Raw genomic sequence first — 15,024 nt, 5'->3', positions numbered from 1 at the left:
CACCCCCAGGCCGCAGCTCAGCTCTTAATTTTCTGTCCATGATTGAGGGAGTTCAAGAACAGCTCCAAAACACAGCATGGAAATGAAAAGAGTCCGTTTTGCACCCTGAAGCCAATCCAGTTGGGGGCTGTGAACGGCTTGTTTGCTGTAGCTGACCGTCCCCTTTGCTGCACCCAAGAAGTAGACATCCTCTGTGTGTTCTAGGAGAACGTCACGGCAGGTAATCACAAATAACTCACAACAGACAATGTAGGAGAATAGACTTTGCTTCGGTGCACCCTCTGGCTTTTGCTCCCCTACTCCCTTCTGCATTTAGTCCTGAAGCATCACTTGGGTCATCTTGTTCCACTGCTTAGTAGGGTGCATACCATGGAGACAGCCTCCCGCGGCCCCTGGAGAGGAAACACAGCCTTGTAATTAGGGAACACCAGCAATTTTGCCACCCTATGCCTGGCCCCATGTGCATCTAGGGAAACATGAGAATTTCATTTCAATTTGCAAATCGTCCACACTTTCCCTGTTCACAACCCCAAACATGAACAGGAGCCCACATCCCCAAATATTTAATCATATTAAAAAATGCATTTTTGTTGTTGAGGAAGGTGCACTTTAAAATGCACTTTAAAAAAAAAAAGCATTTTCACACTGCAAATGCCACTTCCACTCCCAATGTGGGAAATGGCATGCTTCTGAAAAATGCACACAGAAATGCAGAGTTTTCCCATTCGAATGAACCCAAAACAATTCGCAAATGAAAACGGGAAGCTAGACCAAGCTTCTGAGTGAAGTTCAGAGAATCTCAACCATCTCCAACATCCCTGGCTCTCCCATTCGTATCTGTCACCATTTATTCCCGGGGTTTTACCTTCTTATTTTGAGTAATAGCAGTACAGACAGAACACCTCTCCTGACATGAACCTACCCATACCCTGCGCTCAACATCTAAGGTCCTCCTTCGAGTGCCTACTCCAAGGAAAGCTTGGAGGATGGCAACAAGGGAGAGGGCCTTCTCAGTGGTGGCCCCCCAATTATGGAATGAGCTCCCTGATGAGGCTCTCCTGGAGCCAACATTGTTATCTTTTCAGCGCCAAGTCAAGACTTTTCTCCCAGGCATTTAACAGCATTTAACAACATATGCTTTGTTTGTTTTTTAATGGACCCCAGAACTATTGTTGTTTAAATGGATACTGTTGTTTTTATATTTTTGATGTTTTAAACTTTGTATACTTTTTAATGTTCACTGTTTTTAACTTTTGTAAACCGCCCAGAGAGCTTCGGCTATGGGGCAGTATATAAATTAAATCAATCAATCAACCAATCAATCAATAAAAGGTCATGAATTCCAAAACTGTTTCCCTATGATGCATTCTACCCTCCCCTTTCCCAACTCACCTAATAATTCTCATGGAGCTAGAGGTCTCCTTTATATGACCTCCCCACCCCACCCACTCCCAGCATCCAAACCATACTCCCCACAACCCTAGGGGCGCTGACCCTCTTTCAGTTCACAGGCCGAATTTCATTTGGGGGAAACTCTTGGGAGCCACATTCCAGGGCTGGGCAGAGCCACAACTGCAAATATGTTTTAGTTTAAAGTTCTTCCTGCCAGTAAGTAATCCTCATTTCAACCTTTCAGAATGGAGGGGAAACTGCACAAACGCTGAGGAACCACCCAATGACCAGAGATTAAGGGGAAAGGGGCTTGGCTGGTTTGGGACCCAGGTGGGCTGGATTTGGCCTCTGCAACTGAGGCCCTGCAGACTTGCCTGATGGGATTTTAAAAAGAAATTGAAAAAAAGGAGTGGAATAGCAGAGAGAAAGCAAAGAAAGGAAGAGCAAATCTCCCGGGAGACCTCATCAGCTGCTCCGGATACTCGGAGGCCCCACACACCAACTCCGTCCCCAAAGAGGTCTAAGAAGGGATGCCAAAGGTCAAATGCATCCAAGTTCCCCTTTCATATAAGTCACTCTCTCATTAGCTGCAATGGTCCAGATTTCCAGGGACGGTTGATCAATATCTGGCCCTGTCCGGGTTCTCCATTTATTTAATTGATTTTGAGCATGTTTTTGTCCTGCTGTAGCCAAGAGCATTATAAGCCGGCAAGAAGGAGCGTGTTCGATGTCTGTGACCTAACGGCACAAATGCAGCATTTTATCATCGTTCAACCACAGCCCTTCCCACAAATAGCAGGTTTTAATCATGTCTATATACCGCCTTTCTCCTATCAGCAACTATTAAAAAAAAAAATCAAATGAAGTGTTAGATGTTAATAAGAGGTGCAGCAGAGCCAGGGTTCATGGGGTAGAAGGTGCCAGGACTTCTTGATTAGCAAGGATGAAGAGATCTACTGCCACCGCCCTCAGATTTGCCCATCCCCACTGAACTTAGCTGCAAGCCTCACAATATCTGGAGGTGGAGGAAAGGATGCATTTTCCCTGCAACAATGTATTACTGTGAGCTATTCCCCTTATAATGCAAGGAATTGGGGTGTGTGTGAGTGTAGGTCTTGAATAGGTAATTAAGACCCATTATCTTTACAAACACACACACACACAATCATAGCTTCCTGAAAGTGTGGATTCTCCTTTACAGTGTGGCTATGAGGAATGTTGCTATGAGTACCTGCACTTCAAAATCTATTACTACACCTAGGGATGTAGCAGGTTTTGTAAAATCTATCTGCATTTCAAGTATTGTCAGGTGTGATTCATTCCATCATCCGCTCCTTGACAGAATTGGATTGTTTCCAATTTCCCAAATTTGCACAAATTCACACCTAAGCGAATTCATGCTTGTGAAATGTGCAAATCCCTCCCAAATGCATTTTTTCATGCTTTATCCTATGAGGAAAACCCACATTTTCAGCCAGTCCTTATTTATTGTATGTATTTTTTTATGGCTAAATTTGCATAAAATTCCAGAAAGATTTTTTTTTTTAATGGTCTGCAAGTCTGTGGAATCTGTGCGATTCGGGAAAAGCTGGTCTGCTGCAAAATCCATGAGTTGGATTGATAGAAATCGAAACTAATTTGATTCTCTTGTGGATTTCTGCGATATACTTAACTATACCACTGATGATAGGTAAGCTTGCTGATGTGTTCAGTGCTGTGAGAAGTGTCAGAAGCCAGGAGGTCAGAAGGTGTGGAGCTTTAGTGCTCCATCCATGCCTGTTTTCACTGGCTAGAAAAAGCAAACCAAATTATGCTCCTCTTCCATGATGTGGCTGGCTTCTGCTAGAAATACCAGAAGCTGCCTTCATAGCATCATAGAATAGCAGAGTTGGAAGGGGCCTACAAGGCCATCGAGTCCAACCCCCTGATCAATGCAGGAATCCACCCTAAAGCATCCCTGACAGATGGTTGTCCAGCTGCCTCTTGAAGGCCTCTAGTGTGGGAAAGACCACCACCTCCCTAGGTAACTGGTTGCATTGTCGTACTGCTCTAACAGTCAGGAAGCTTTTCCTGATGTCCAGCTGGAATCTGGCTTCCTTTAACTTGAGCCCGTTATTCCATGTCCTGCACTCTGGGAGGATCGAGAAGAGATCCTGGCCCTCCTCTGTGTGACAACCTTTTAAGTATGTGAAGAGTGCTCTCATGTCTCCTCTCAATCTTCTCTTCTCCAGGCTCAACATGCCCAGTTCTTTCAGTCTCTCTTCATAGGGCTTTGTTTCCAGACCCCTGATCATCCTGGTTGCCCTCCTCTGAACACGCTCCAGTCAGAGTCAGACTGAGTCAGACTCTTGGTCCACCTAGCCTGCTGTTGTCAACACTGACTGGCAGCCCTTCTCCATAATTTCAGGCAGGAGTCTTTTTACCAGCCCACCCTGGACATGCTGGAGATTGAACCTGGCACCTTCTGCATGCAAAACAGGGGCTCTGCCATAGAGCCACAGCGCCTTCTGGGTTCCAGAAAGCTTGCAGTTGATACAGCTTAACTTTAGACCTAGCAGATACCTGACCATAGCGCTATTCTTTGCTGTTATATGGTGCTCTTGTGGGACTGTGTACATTATCTGCACTGTTTAATATTTGGTGATGTTTTATTTATTTTTTAAAAAATGCTGTTAGCGAAATGAACCCAATGCAGCTAAGGAAAAGCTGGATGATTGCATTTTAAAATAATTAAACCTGCAGTTCTCATAGTTAAACCGAGACTCCAGAATCCATCACCGCTGTGGATTCCACCCACAGACACACAGTTCCATGCAGCGGATACACAGCCCTGAACGCAGATGCCCGGGCTCTTGGCTCCTGCTTCGTACACAAGGCAAAGAGCCACTTTCAGCTAATCTGGGGCAAGGCCGCCAAGCGCAGGAGTCCGGCAGATGCTGAAAGTGCAGAGAAACCCAAGCTACCTCTTCGCTCCCAGGGACACTCCTAACCAACTGCTCTCTGGGTCGCCGATGTGATGGGCTCTCGGATGCCGGATGCTGTCGGGCAGCAAAGCCGCTGCTCATTTCTGTTCCTTTTTATATGAGAGGAAAACCACTGCTCACAGGCGCTACGGAGGTGTCCGATTCTTTGTCTACATGCAGCTTCCAGACCCTGCTGGCCACGCAGAAGCACAGGTGATGCTAAGCGAGCCAGACAGTGGCACCCGCCAGGGGAGACCGTGTGCTTCTCGTGGCAGATTGTACTAGCATCCTCGCGTTTGCCAGGAAGGCAGGAGAGCAGAAAGGGAGGTGTGTCCCCCCACCTCCCATTCTCCTGCAACTATGAGCCCTTCTTTGTGGTTTGGGAAGGGCAGTCCCTAGCCTGAGATATCGAACAAGGCTGCGTTAAGGAGTCCTTGCCTCCCTTTCTAGCAGAAGAGACAGCAGCCTACATTTAACCAGCAACTAGGGCAAACTCAGAACGGACCCGTATTAATAGGAGCTGAAGTGTGAACATATACTGGAGAGAAGGTGGCACCTGCGGAACTAACAAGGTGGGAGAAGGAAGCCTGAAGGAAGAGTTACCAAACTGAGACACAATGCCGACCCCTGACCACTAGGCCACGCCACCAAGTGTGACATTTAATCTACCCGGCAGTTTTTCTAAAAAAAAACCATCTCTACCTTTGCAGAGGTGGCACGGAATCACCCCCCTTTTTTTTGTTCCCTGCCTATCACCAGTTCTAGGAGTTTCAAAGGATGCTGAATTTAACCTGGCTCGTGGCATTTTGCCACTCCAGGAGGAAATTTGCCTACAACGAATCTCAGTTCAGCTACAGGGAGTAATGGGAACAGGGAACCTAAAACCCAAATTTGGAGCAATTGCACACACCCCTCCCACAAATTCTCCAGATTCCCCCTGCCACAAAGTTTACCTGGAATCCCCCACCCCCAATCAGCAGCGTACGCCAGATCTGGAAGAGTTTGGCATTTCCAGGAGTGTTGATGGCTTGCAGTTGATTGAGCCGGGCCTGGTGGGATCTGGTGATAGAGGCCTCCTTCCAGGACACCCGTTCCCCTACAAGTGCTCTTCTGGCTGCCCACTCACCTGTACACCCTTCCACGGGGCCGTGACCGCTGCCCTCCACAGAAGTTGGTGTGGCGAGGCAGAGCCCCCCGGCCGTGGAAACGGCCCCGGCCACCACCACGGTCGGTGGTGCTGATCCCGGGCATGTTGGTCCGTTTGGGCAACACCTAAAGAAGAGCAAAGACAAGAATGACCCACGAGGAAGCAAATCCTGGTCCGCTGCCACTGTTGACAGCTTGTGAGTGGGGAAGGAACACGCGATAGGGGTGGAGGAAGCGTAGAAATTGCTCCCGGAGGGGGAAGGTTGGCCTCCAGTTCTGCACAAGGGAAGGGAAAGATCACACTGGGAAAGAGACAGATTATGGACTAGCCTTCTCCAATTCAAAGCCTTCCAGATGTGTTTGATTGCAACACATCTGGAGAGATGGAGTTGAAATCAAAGGCATTGAATTCTGTTCCATTCCTGCCCCCCTCCAGTTGTTTTGGACTACAACTCAATACCAGCCAGCGTGTCCAAAATGGTCAAGACTGCTGGGAGTTACTGTTCAAAACATCTGGAGGGGACCACGTTGGGGAAGGCTGCTCTGTCACATCCCCCTTCAGTCTTCCCATTAAACCAAACAGGTCCCCCCAAACTATGGGATGAAAGGGGAGCACCGGCACCCCAGGAGTTCCCGCTCCCCGCTCCTGCTCTCCCCACCGGACCCACCTTGATGATGCGGCCCCTGAACGTGCTCTCGTCCAGCTCCGTGGCCGCCTTCACAGAGCTCTTGTCTTCAAACTCAATGTAGGCGTATCTGCAACGGGAGAGATGGGGGAATTTCCCGCAGGCCCCATGAAAGCCTCTCGTGGGGAGAAGCTTTCATTGGTGCAATTTCTACCTGGGACACTCAGGGAAAGGCAGACAACGACAGCTGCTACGGCTTCCGACTACAGGGCCTACGTTTCATTTCGGTGGGATGGTGGAAGCGATACAAAGCAGTGAACGGGCAAGGCTGCCGCTCCACGTTTACAGTCTGCGTCAGAAGATGGTTTTTTTGGGGGGGTGGGGGGAGGAGAAATCCATAGGGCCAGCCATCAGGGGTAGTTCAGCACCATGGGGCGTTTGCCAAGGTCCACATTGTAGAAGGGGAGCCTAGTGCTGATGCCCAGCGCCCTGTGCCCTTTCTTCGACCTGCCCTCTGCAAACATGTGAGGAGCGGCAACCTGGACTTCTCCTGTGATGAGCAGGGGGCCCATTGGAAGTACCTTGCCCACAGGCTTCTCAACATCATAGACTCATGGAATAGCAGAGTTGGAAGGGGCCTACAAGGCCACCGAGTCCAACCCCCTGATCAATGCAGGAATCCACCCTAAAGCATCTCTGACGGAGGGTTCTCCAGCTGCCTCTTGAAGGCCTCGAGTGTGGGAGAGCCCACAACCTCCCTAGGTAACTGGTTCCATTGTCATACTGCTCTAACAGTCAGGAAGTTTTTCCTGATGTCCAGCCAGAATCTGGCTTCCTGTAACTGGAGCCCATTATTCCACGTCCTGCACTCTGGGAGGATCAAGAAGAGATCCTTCGGCCCTCCTCTGTGTGATAACTCTGGAGCAGGCACTGGCAATTAGATTCCAACAGATGAGTAGGGGGAGTGTGGCTACACTGGCACAAATCCTCCCCAAAAGAAGACTTTGTGCTTCCTCAGACTGGCCACTGCAAGACGTCCATTTTACTTCCCCTTAGTCTGCTAATGGCAGAAGAGCCAGAATTCTTTCAGACGAATTCCATTTCTGAGATGCTCTCAGGGGCCAAATTCCAGTGGTGGGTGATGCCGAAGGCGTAGGACCAAAATACCAGCATAATTTAAAATCAAAGCTTCTACTGCCAGTAAGTAGCTTTAGGGGAGGCATTTCAACCTTTTATAATTGGGGGGTGGATGGAGAAAATATGGAAAACCTGGGGAACCACAATATTTGGGGGATGGCGAATGGGTAAGAGAAGGGCACGTGGAACCCCGGAAGCCTGGATGGGGACCACAGGCAGGCCAGATTTGGCCCACGGGCTTGAGGCTCCACACCCCTGGTTAGCGGAAAGATGCCCCCAACGGCCATAGAATATGATCCTGTCAGGTCAGACCTCCCAAACCCGCTGCTTCCAGAAGGGTTGGACTCCAATTCTCAGAATCCCCAGCTAGCTATAGGGGAGGGGAACTCACAATCAGAGGAGTGGAAAAATAAGGGAAAGGGTTTGTGTGCTTCTCCAAGCCCTCCGCCGTTCAATCGATGTTCTCAAACCCAGGCTAGAGAACCTCATTCTCGAACCCCGTGGAAGCCATGGTGGCCAGGGACTCCTTAGTAGTTCACACACACACAGCAGCGTGTGCCGCCCACGTCATGATCTTTACAAAGCAATCCAAGCCGTGCTCCCTCCAGGTATCACAACGGCCCCTTGTTTACCTTGGCAGCGCCTCCGTGCTTACCCGATGCACCTCCACAAGGGCCGGTTTCTCACCTCGGCTTCTTCGTGGCAGGAAGCACAGCGCCTGCTGGACTGATCTGCCAGGCAGCTGATTGAAGCACACAGCCTCACGCAGGGAACCAGAGGCGGCTCCCGCTGTAACCCCTGCTGGCGTGGCCTCTCGGCCCGGGGAGGGGATTGAACCTCTTCCCCCCCCACCCCCCGCCGCCCTGAGAGCCATACAGAATTTCAGAGAAGCTCGTGGAGGTTGCGTTGTGAGGGTCGAAAGGACTGAAGGCAGAAGCGGCAGGCCCAAAAGCTACCCGCGTATTTTAGATTCAATTTCTTACTGCCAGTAACTAAAGCCTTCGGAAAGGAAGTTCAACATTTTAGAAACGGCACCCAAGCTAGGAAACCACGGAACAACCGCTGGACTGGGGGAGGGGTGTGGCTCTCTGGGCACCCTGGCGTTTGTGGGAAGGGTGGATTTGGCCCTTCCGTTCCCCACCCCTGCCCTTCGGTCCTTTCGAACTCTGGAGAAACGCCTCAGATTCACCCGCACGGCTGAGGTGGAGACTTGCCATAGCCTTGGTTTGCTGCAGTGTTGGCCTCTTGCCTCCCCCTAACCAGGCTACCTGGCCCCACACATCAGAGCCCAGGCACCCCATTCTTCAGCTCTCCCCCAAGGTAAAAGCAGATCACTTGCCCTTTCGGATGGCCAGAGAACTTATCGCACAGGATCGTCACTCGGTTGATCTGCCCACAGCTGTTGAAATGGGACTCCAGCTCTTCTGCGGTGCCACCGTAATCCACCTTCAGAGAGAGAGAGAGAGAGAGATAACATCACAGCCACACAGAGCAACCACTCAAGAGGAAGCATGGCTTTATGTCTGCCTTCCCCAACCTGATGCCCTGCAACACCCACCATCCCCAGCCCACATGGCCATCAACTGGGAATGATTCGAGTTGCCGTCCAACACATCTGGAGAGCACCAGGTTGAGGAACGTAGCTCAATGTTGTTAAAACTGCCCACCCATGGATTTGCACCAACACTTCAGTCCCAAGCTGCTTCTCCCCCTTCATATCTTCTCACCGGGAGTTAATTTGTCTTAATGTCTAAAGCTTCACTGTGGATGTGGGTAGACCAAGACTGCTCTCAGGTCCTGAACTTGGTTTGGGTCCAGATTTAGTCCTATGTAGAGTAGACCCAATGAAATGAATGAGATGTAGATTATTCATGAGTAACCCAAGTCCCATTGCTGTCAACGGGTCTTCTCTAAGTGAAGCTAAATCTGGATTCAACCCCTTGGGTTGGCTGGCTGGCAGTAGTTGCTCAGCAGTGAAGGAGAGCTTAGCTTACTTTATGCAGGATGACGCCCAAGCATTCAATACAACTTCAGCATGTTCAATTAAGCCTGTTTTCGCTTACATTTCCCACGTAGATGGAGCGGTGGTCAGCCTCAACCTTTTCCTCAATTGTCCTTGGTAAAGTAAGACCTGCATCGAGGAGGAGGAAAAACAAATGCTAGAAGTCAGGGATGCTTTAGGGTGGATTCCTGCATTGAGCAGAGGGTTGGACTCGATGGTCTTTTAGGCCCCTTCCAACTCTATGATTCTATGAAGTCATTCTAGGAATTCTCCATGCTGAGGGTGGGTAACGCAGGACCAGGGGCCAGATCCAGCCCTATGGGAATCACGATTTGGCTCTCCAGGGTTCCCCAAGTAGCTACACCCCTTCCCCCAGCCACTACATCCTAATATAGAACCCCCCTCCCCGAAGATGTCTCAGGGTGCAACGCCCAATGGCTATACTGGCTGGGGATGAGAGGTGTTGTAGTCTGGGGGCTCCCAATGTGTAGTGTTTATTTCTGACATTTATATCCTGACTTTTCTCCACGGAGCTCAAAACAATGTACATGATCCTTCCACCCTTTTAATCTTCACAATACCCCTATGAGGCAGTTCAGGTTGAGCAACAGCCATTGGCCCAAGCTTCGGTCATCCCAAGGAGTGGGGCGTTTGCCACTGAATACCAGCCACCTGGAGGTAGCCACGTGGAAGACCCCTTGCCCTCATGTCCTGTTCGGGGACTTCCTGTCTGGCTAGAACGTTGGGCTAGATGGGCGCTCTTCTTCCTTTGAAGTCTAGGCCAGTCTTTCCCAAGATGGTTGCCACGACACAGGCTCTGATCAACAGGCCCGGCCACGGACACTCCCTGCTCAAGCTAAGCCCCACCACTTGAGGAGCCTGAGGCCAGGGACCACCACCGCCTTTCTCCAAACTATGCAGAGAAAGGGGTTAAATTGGAAGGATTTCAGTAAGAAATTAAAGCGCTCTGAATTATATGTCCTGAGGCGAATTATTGTCAGAGTGGGTGCTAAATGTAAATAACTGCAGATGATAATTGCCAAACAGACATGTGGGATTTTTGTGGTAGTTAAAACAAACTGATTAAAATTTTATTTTAAAAGTTCACAAGCTTTGTTTCATAATAAAAGTTTTTTAAAAAACTTTTAAAACCTCTCATCCAATCCTTTCACTCTTCTCATACACGCTTTCCTTTCTCTCACACCTTCACTCTTGAACTTTATTATCAGTATTGATTAATATACACCAACTGACTATCAGCACACCACCCTCAAAAGACACCGCTCTCTACACTGAACCTCAAAGTCTCCAGAACCCAAGTACTCTACACACCAAGAGCTAACACACACAGCTAAAACCCAGAGAGCTCACAATCTCCCCAGTCCTTCCGTATATATCACTCTTCCCCCACCCAAGACATTCTAACTCTACGCACTCAGGTCAATGTTCTAAACATACCAGTCTTACAAATGCTAGACATGCTTTAGGGAACTGGCTTGTGGGGTGTTAACGCCACACTGGTGACCTACAGACGTATCAGACTACAACTCCCCCCAACCATCCATGCTGACTGGGGCAGATAGGAGATATAGTTAATAACATCTGGAAGGTGCCACGTTGGAGAAAGCTGGGCTATCTTGGGTAACCACAGCTGGTCCACCTGCCCAAGCCGAGGCATCACTTGACAGCACATGAGGTGGCAATGTCCAAAGCATGGCACGTCTCTTGGACGGCACAGCCAAGCCTCTCGAGGTGACCGCAAAGTGTTGGCCAGCCCTGCTGCACCCCGAGAACCATACCTGGGTCCGATCTCATGATGAGGTCCTTGGCTTCAGCCTGCAATTCCTGCAGCCATTCGTCTTCCTTCTCCATCTTGCGGACTTTGGCCTTGATGGCCTCCAGCTCCTGAAGACCGAGATGGGCAGAAATATACAAAGAGAAGAAGAGTCACACACCGTCGGGTGCAGCAACAGAACTCGGCCCTTCCCAAGCCACAAGCTCCCATTGCTGAATGTTTGAGAGGAAACCTCCCTGAGCAAAAGCATCTTGAAGACCACCCCCCTGGCTCCAAGCCTAGACCCTGGACCACTCCATTGCTTATTAGTGAAGCCAGCTTAGAAGTCCCAGAGCCACGGGAGACTGCAAGAGGGCACTCTGCCCCTAGGTAGCATTTCCCAAACTGGTGCCCTCCAGATGTGTGTGACTGCAATACCCATCATTCCAAGCTGGCTGGGAAGGATGGGAGTTGCAGCCCAGCACACCTGGAAGGCATTCAGGTTGGGGAACGCTGCCCCAGGAGCTTTCTCCACGTCGACATTCACTCCACCCTGCACAGCGCCCTCCAGACTCACAGGATCCTCCACCGTCAGGAGCTCCCTGCTCTCCCCTTGCAGGGGACTCAGCTCCGCCTCTTCTTCCAGGTGCTTCTGCCAAGCAGATATTTCAGCGACATCCCAGGGGGAGTCGGCGACGGCAGCCAGAGATGGAGGGTCACACCACCAGGATCCAGCATCGGGGAAGTGGGGGCTGGGGGGGGAACACACAAGCACCAGGGTTAAAGGCAAGAGTGGCGCTCAATACGGCCTGGGAAATCATGGTCTCAGAACGTATCCCAGACGTTCTGGTCCTGAAACCCAAAAGGCATGCAGACCCGCTGTGGTTACCCAGGGAAGAAGGAAAAATGCTTTGCACATGCTCAGAAGCACACATGTTCTGGGCGGAGGGGTGTCCTACTTTACAGAGGACAGTTCTTTATTTTGGAGAACTGGAAGAGGACCAGCATCCAAGTCCTGCCTGTGGGCTTCCCATAGGCAGCTGGTTGGCCACTATATGAACAGAACATTGGTCTAAGATGGGTCCTTCCTTGGTCTGATCTATCGTGGCTCTCCTTATGTCAGTCCTCTATTTGATTGATTGTCCGGTTCAAAGACAAAGCACCCTAAAAAGGGAGAGCAGATGGCAAGGCGTATTGTGTAGAAACAGGCAGTTCCCAAGGGCGGCCCTTGTGCATCTTGTCATGGTGCACCTGACCCATCTTGTCATGGTGCACCATGACCCATCATCTCCCTGCAGATCAAACAACACCCTTCCAGCCCATAGTGAGCTGCAACTATTGAGCTGCGGCATTATGGAAAAGAAACACCTGCAGAGCAATGAATTTTCAAATCAGCCAAGATACATGCAAGAGATGTGGTGGGCGACTGCTGAATTCTTCCTGCCACCGGCCAAATCTTAACCTTGTTCCTAAAAATGCCATTGTGGCCCCTTGCCCTTGGCAAACATTTCAGATTTCAAGTGGATCATGTCTAATACCCTATGTGTGCAATCCTATGCACAGCTGGCTGGCAAGTGCTAGCAGTTGTAGGACTTTTCAGTCTAAACGTGCATAAGATTGTACCTAAGGTTGCAGAAAACAAAAAAGCAATACTTTCAGGGTCATTTGTTGTTGTTGCTTTAGAGCAGCCTTCCTCAACCTGGGGCGCTCCAGATGTGTTGGACTGCATCTCCCAGCTGGCTGGGGCATTCTGGAAGTTGTAGTCCAACACATCTGGAGCGCCTCAGGTTGAGGAAGGCTGCCTTAGAGAGCATCATCACACGGAGGAAAAATGCCGTCGCTTCTCTGCCCACCCGGTTGTCCCTCATTACTTCCGCCTTTGAATGAGGAAGTAAACAACGTGCACGTGGCCCATTCAGGGGTCGTCTTTATCATGCTGTTTCTTCTGCACACAGCAGGAGATAGCGGCAACTTCCAGAACTTCATCCCACCTACCTGCTTCCCTCCGATTATCCCCTTAACGCTAAGCTTTCACGGTTGTTGTTGTTTTTGCTACCGGGCGACAGCGATCCTTTGCATACCAGGAAGTGAGTTTAAGTGGGGAAATGTAAAAAACCATTTAAAAAATCAACAGATGACCCAATTCAATTCAAATTTGGTATGCTTAAAGCTTTCCTTAATATCGATTACTGTGCCAATTTTGGTGTCTTTATCTTTAAAGCTTACGCAGATGTAAGCATTTCTTTAAAATCCTGCTCCTGCGCCCCAGCGGCAGCTCAGAAGATACGCTCAAAAAGTAGGGGCTAAATACGGCAAATCTTTTGGCTTTATAGCACAATTAAGGCAGGCTGCATGGGAGTACTTCACAATCAAAGCAGATTATAAGGTGGAAAACTTCGGAGTCCTTTGCATGCAATTCGCAGTGATTGCACAGTATAACGCTGGTGTGGTAAAGCTCCCATTTTCAAAAATAAATCAGACTTGATGGGTTTGTTTTTTTCTGCCGTGAACAAGGCTAGAAGGGGCAGGAGGCACTCGGGAGGCAGACAACGTTGTGAGAGGAACCCAGGGAAATCTGAGAGTGCCCAGTAACGAGCATGCAATTAAACGCTCGTCTGACGGAGCTCTTATTAGGGAATAGCTGTGTGCAGGACGTCTTGCGTTCTGTGCCTTTAAGTATGCAGCCCAAGCAGTAAAGCCCATTGAATTATCTCCAACAATGGCCTGCATTACCCTAAAATGGCTTGCTCTCGTTAAGAACCAAAGTTAGGGTGGCCAGTTACACTTTGAGAAAAGGAAGAAGAAAAAGGGGACATGCCTTTTGTGTCCACCAAAAGAGGACACAAGACTGCACAAAAATTACATATGTTGAGAGAGAGAGAGAGAGAGAGAGAGAGAGAGAGAGAGAGAGAGAGAGAGAGAGAGAGAGAGAGATGCAAACTTAAAAACAATGGCTATAATTTAAAGAGAAAGGCCATACATCTCACCCTTGTGGGGAAGACAATAGCCAACTGGGGGCCTGCTCATTCTGCTGACCAGAAGCAAACTGTTGATGGACCACTTCAAGGCCACAATTTTTTCTTCACATAATTTCTGATGGTTCTTTACCTTTAAACTAGAATTGGATTGGACAGCCCTTCAAGAAGAGATTGCCTTCAAAGAGAGGACTGTTCTGTCAAACTTCCAAGTAGAGGACTGCCCTCTGTGAAGGAGGACACTTGACCCTCATGGCCTCTCTCTGTCTGCCCCTCCATGGAAAAGTCCCATCATTAAGTCCAGCAAGATTTACTGAGGCAAGCGCCTGGTAGGACAGTCGGTTCAGTGCAAAGCAGGGTCAGACGAAGACATGTTGCTGCTTAAGGCAGAACAGGTAATGGCTCACACACATGCGAAGGTATTTGAGACGTTACAAGACACTTTGCCATGCTTGCACACAGAAGAGCAAGAGGCGCTCCCTCCCCTCCGCTGTGCCCATTCACCTTTCTACCACCTTGGCCAAAGCCCTGCTACCAGAGAGGACCAGGCACCCCCAAAGTCTCCCCCCCCCCATCTTGCACCAGCTGCACTCCAGAAGGATGCTTGCAGGGCCAAAGAGCTAACAAGCACAGAAGTGAGCGAGCAAACACAAGAACGAGAGCCGAGCCACACCCATTACCTGGCCCCGAGTCCAAACATCTCTGCTCACACCTCTTTTTGCCAGCAACTACACACACTCGAGGTGGGGGCTGGTTTGCCTAGCTCAGAGGAAGAAACAGCTGCTGGGGAACCGCTGGAGCTCCATTTGATATGTCAGCAACCAATCATGTAGAATTTGACCCACTGAAGGTGGGGCTAGCTTGCTGGGGGCGGAGCAGGGAAACACCTTCCTACAATGTCCCTGGAAGCAGCCCTGAGGCTAAGCGACGGGCTCATTGCTCCCTGGTGGAGCACCTGATCTGTAAGAAGGCAGGAAGCCCCAGGTTCAAATCCTCCACAGTCTCCAGT

At 49.8% G+C, this 15,024-nt stretch overlaps 1 protein-coding gene across 1 annotated transcript; it reads right to left on the bottom strand.

The window, feature by feature from the left end:
* Nucleotides 1-352: 352 nt before the first annotated feature.
* Nucleotides 353-14,715, bottom strand: PABPN1L (PABPN1 like, cytoplasmic). Its single transcript, XM_063141204.1, has 8 exons — nucleotides 14,696-14,715; nucleotides 11,618-11,792; nucleotides 11,066-11,171; nucleotides 9,328-9,395; nucleotides 8,604-8,710; nucleotides 6,170-6,257; nucleotides 5,482-5,627; nucleotides 353-392 (listed from the first exon to the last, which is right to left on the bottom strand). Exons 1-8 carry the CDS (start codon nucleotides 14,713-14,715, stop codon nucleotides 353-355), a joined length of 750 nt encoding a protein of 249 aa, XP_062997274.1.
* Nucleotides 14,716-15,024: the final 309 nt, after the last annotated feature.

The sequence above is a fragment of the Elgaria multicarinata genome, chromosome 14 (genome assembly GCF_023053635.1).
Source record: "Elgaria multicarinata webbii isolate HBS135686 ecotype San Diego chromosome 14, rElgMul1.1.pri, whole genome shotgun sequence".
Classification (NCBI taxonomy): Eukaryota; Metazoa; Chordata; class Lepidosauria; order Squamata; family Anguidae; genus Elgaria; species Elgaria multicarinata.
This window is presented reverse-complemented; position numbering and strand designations above follow the sequence as displayed.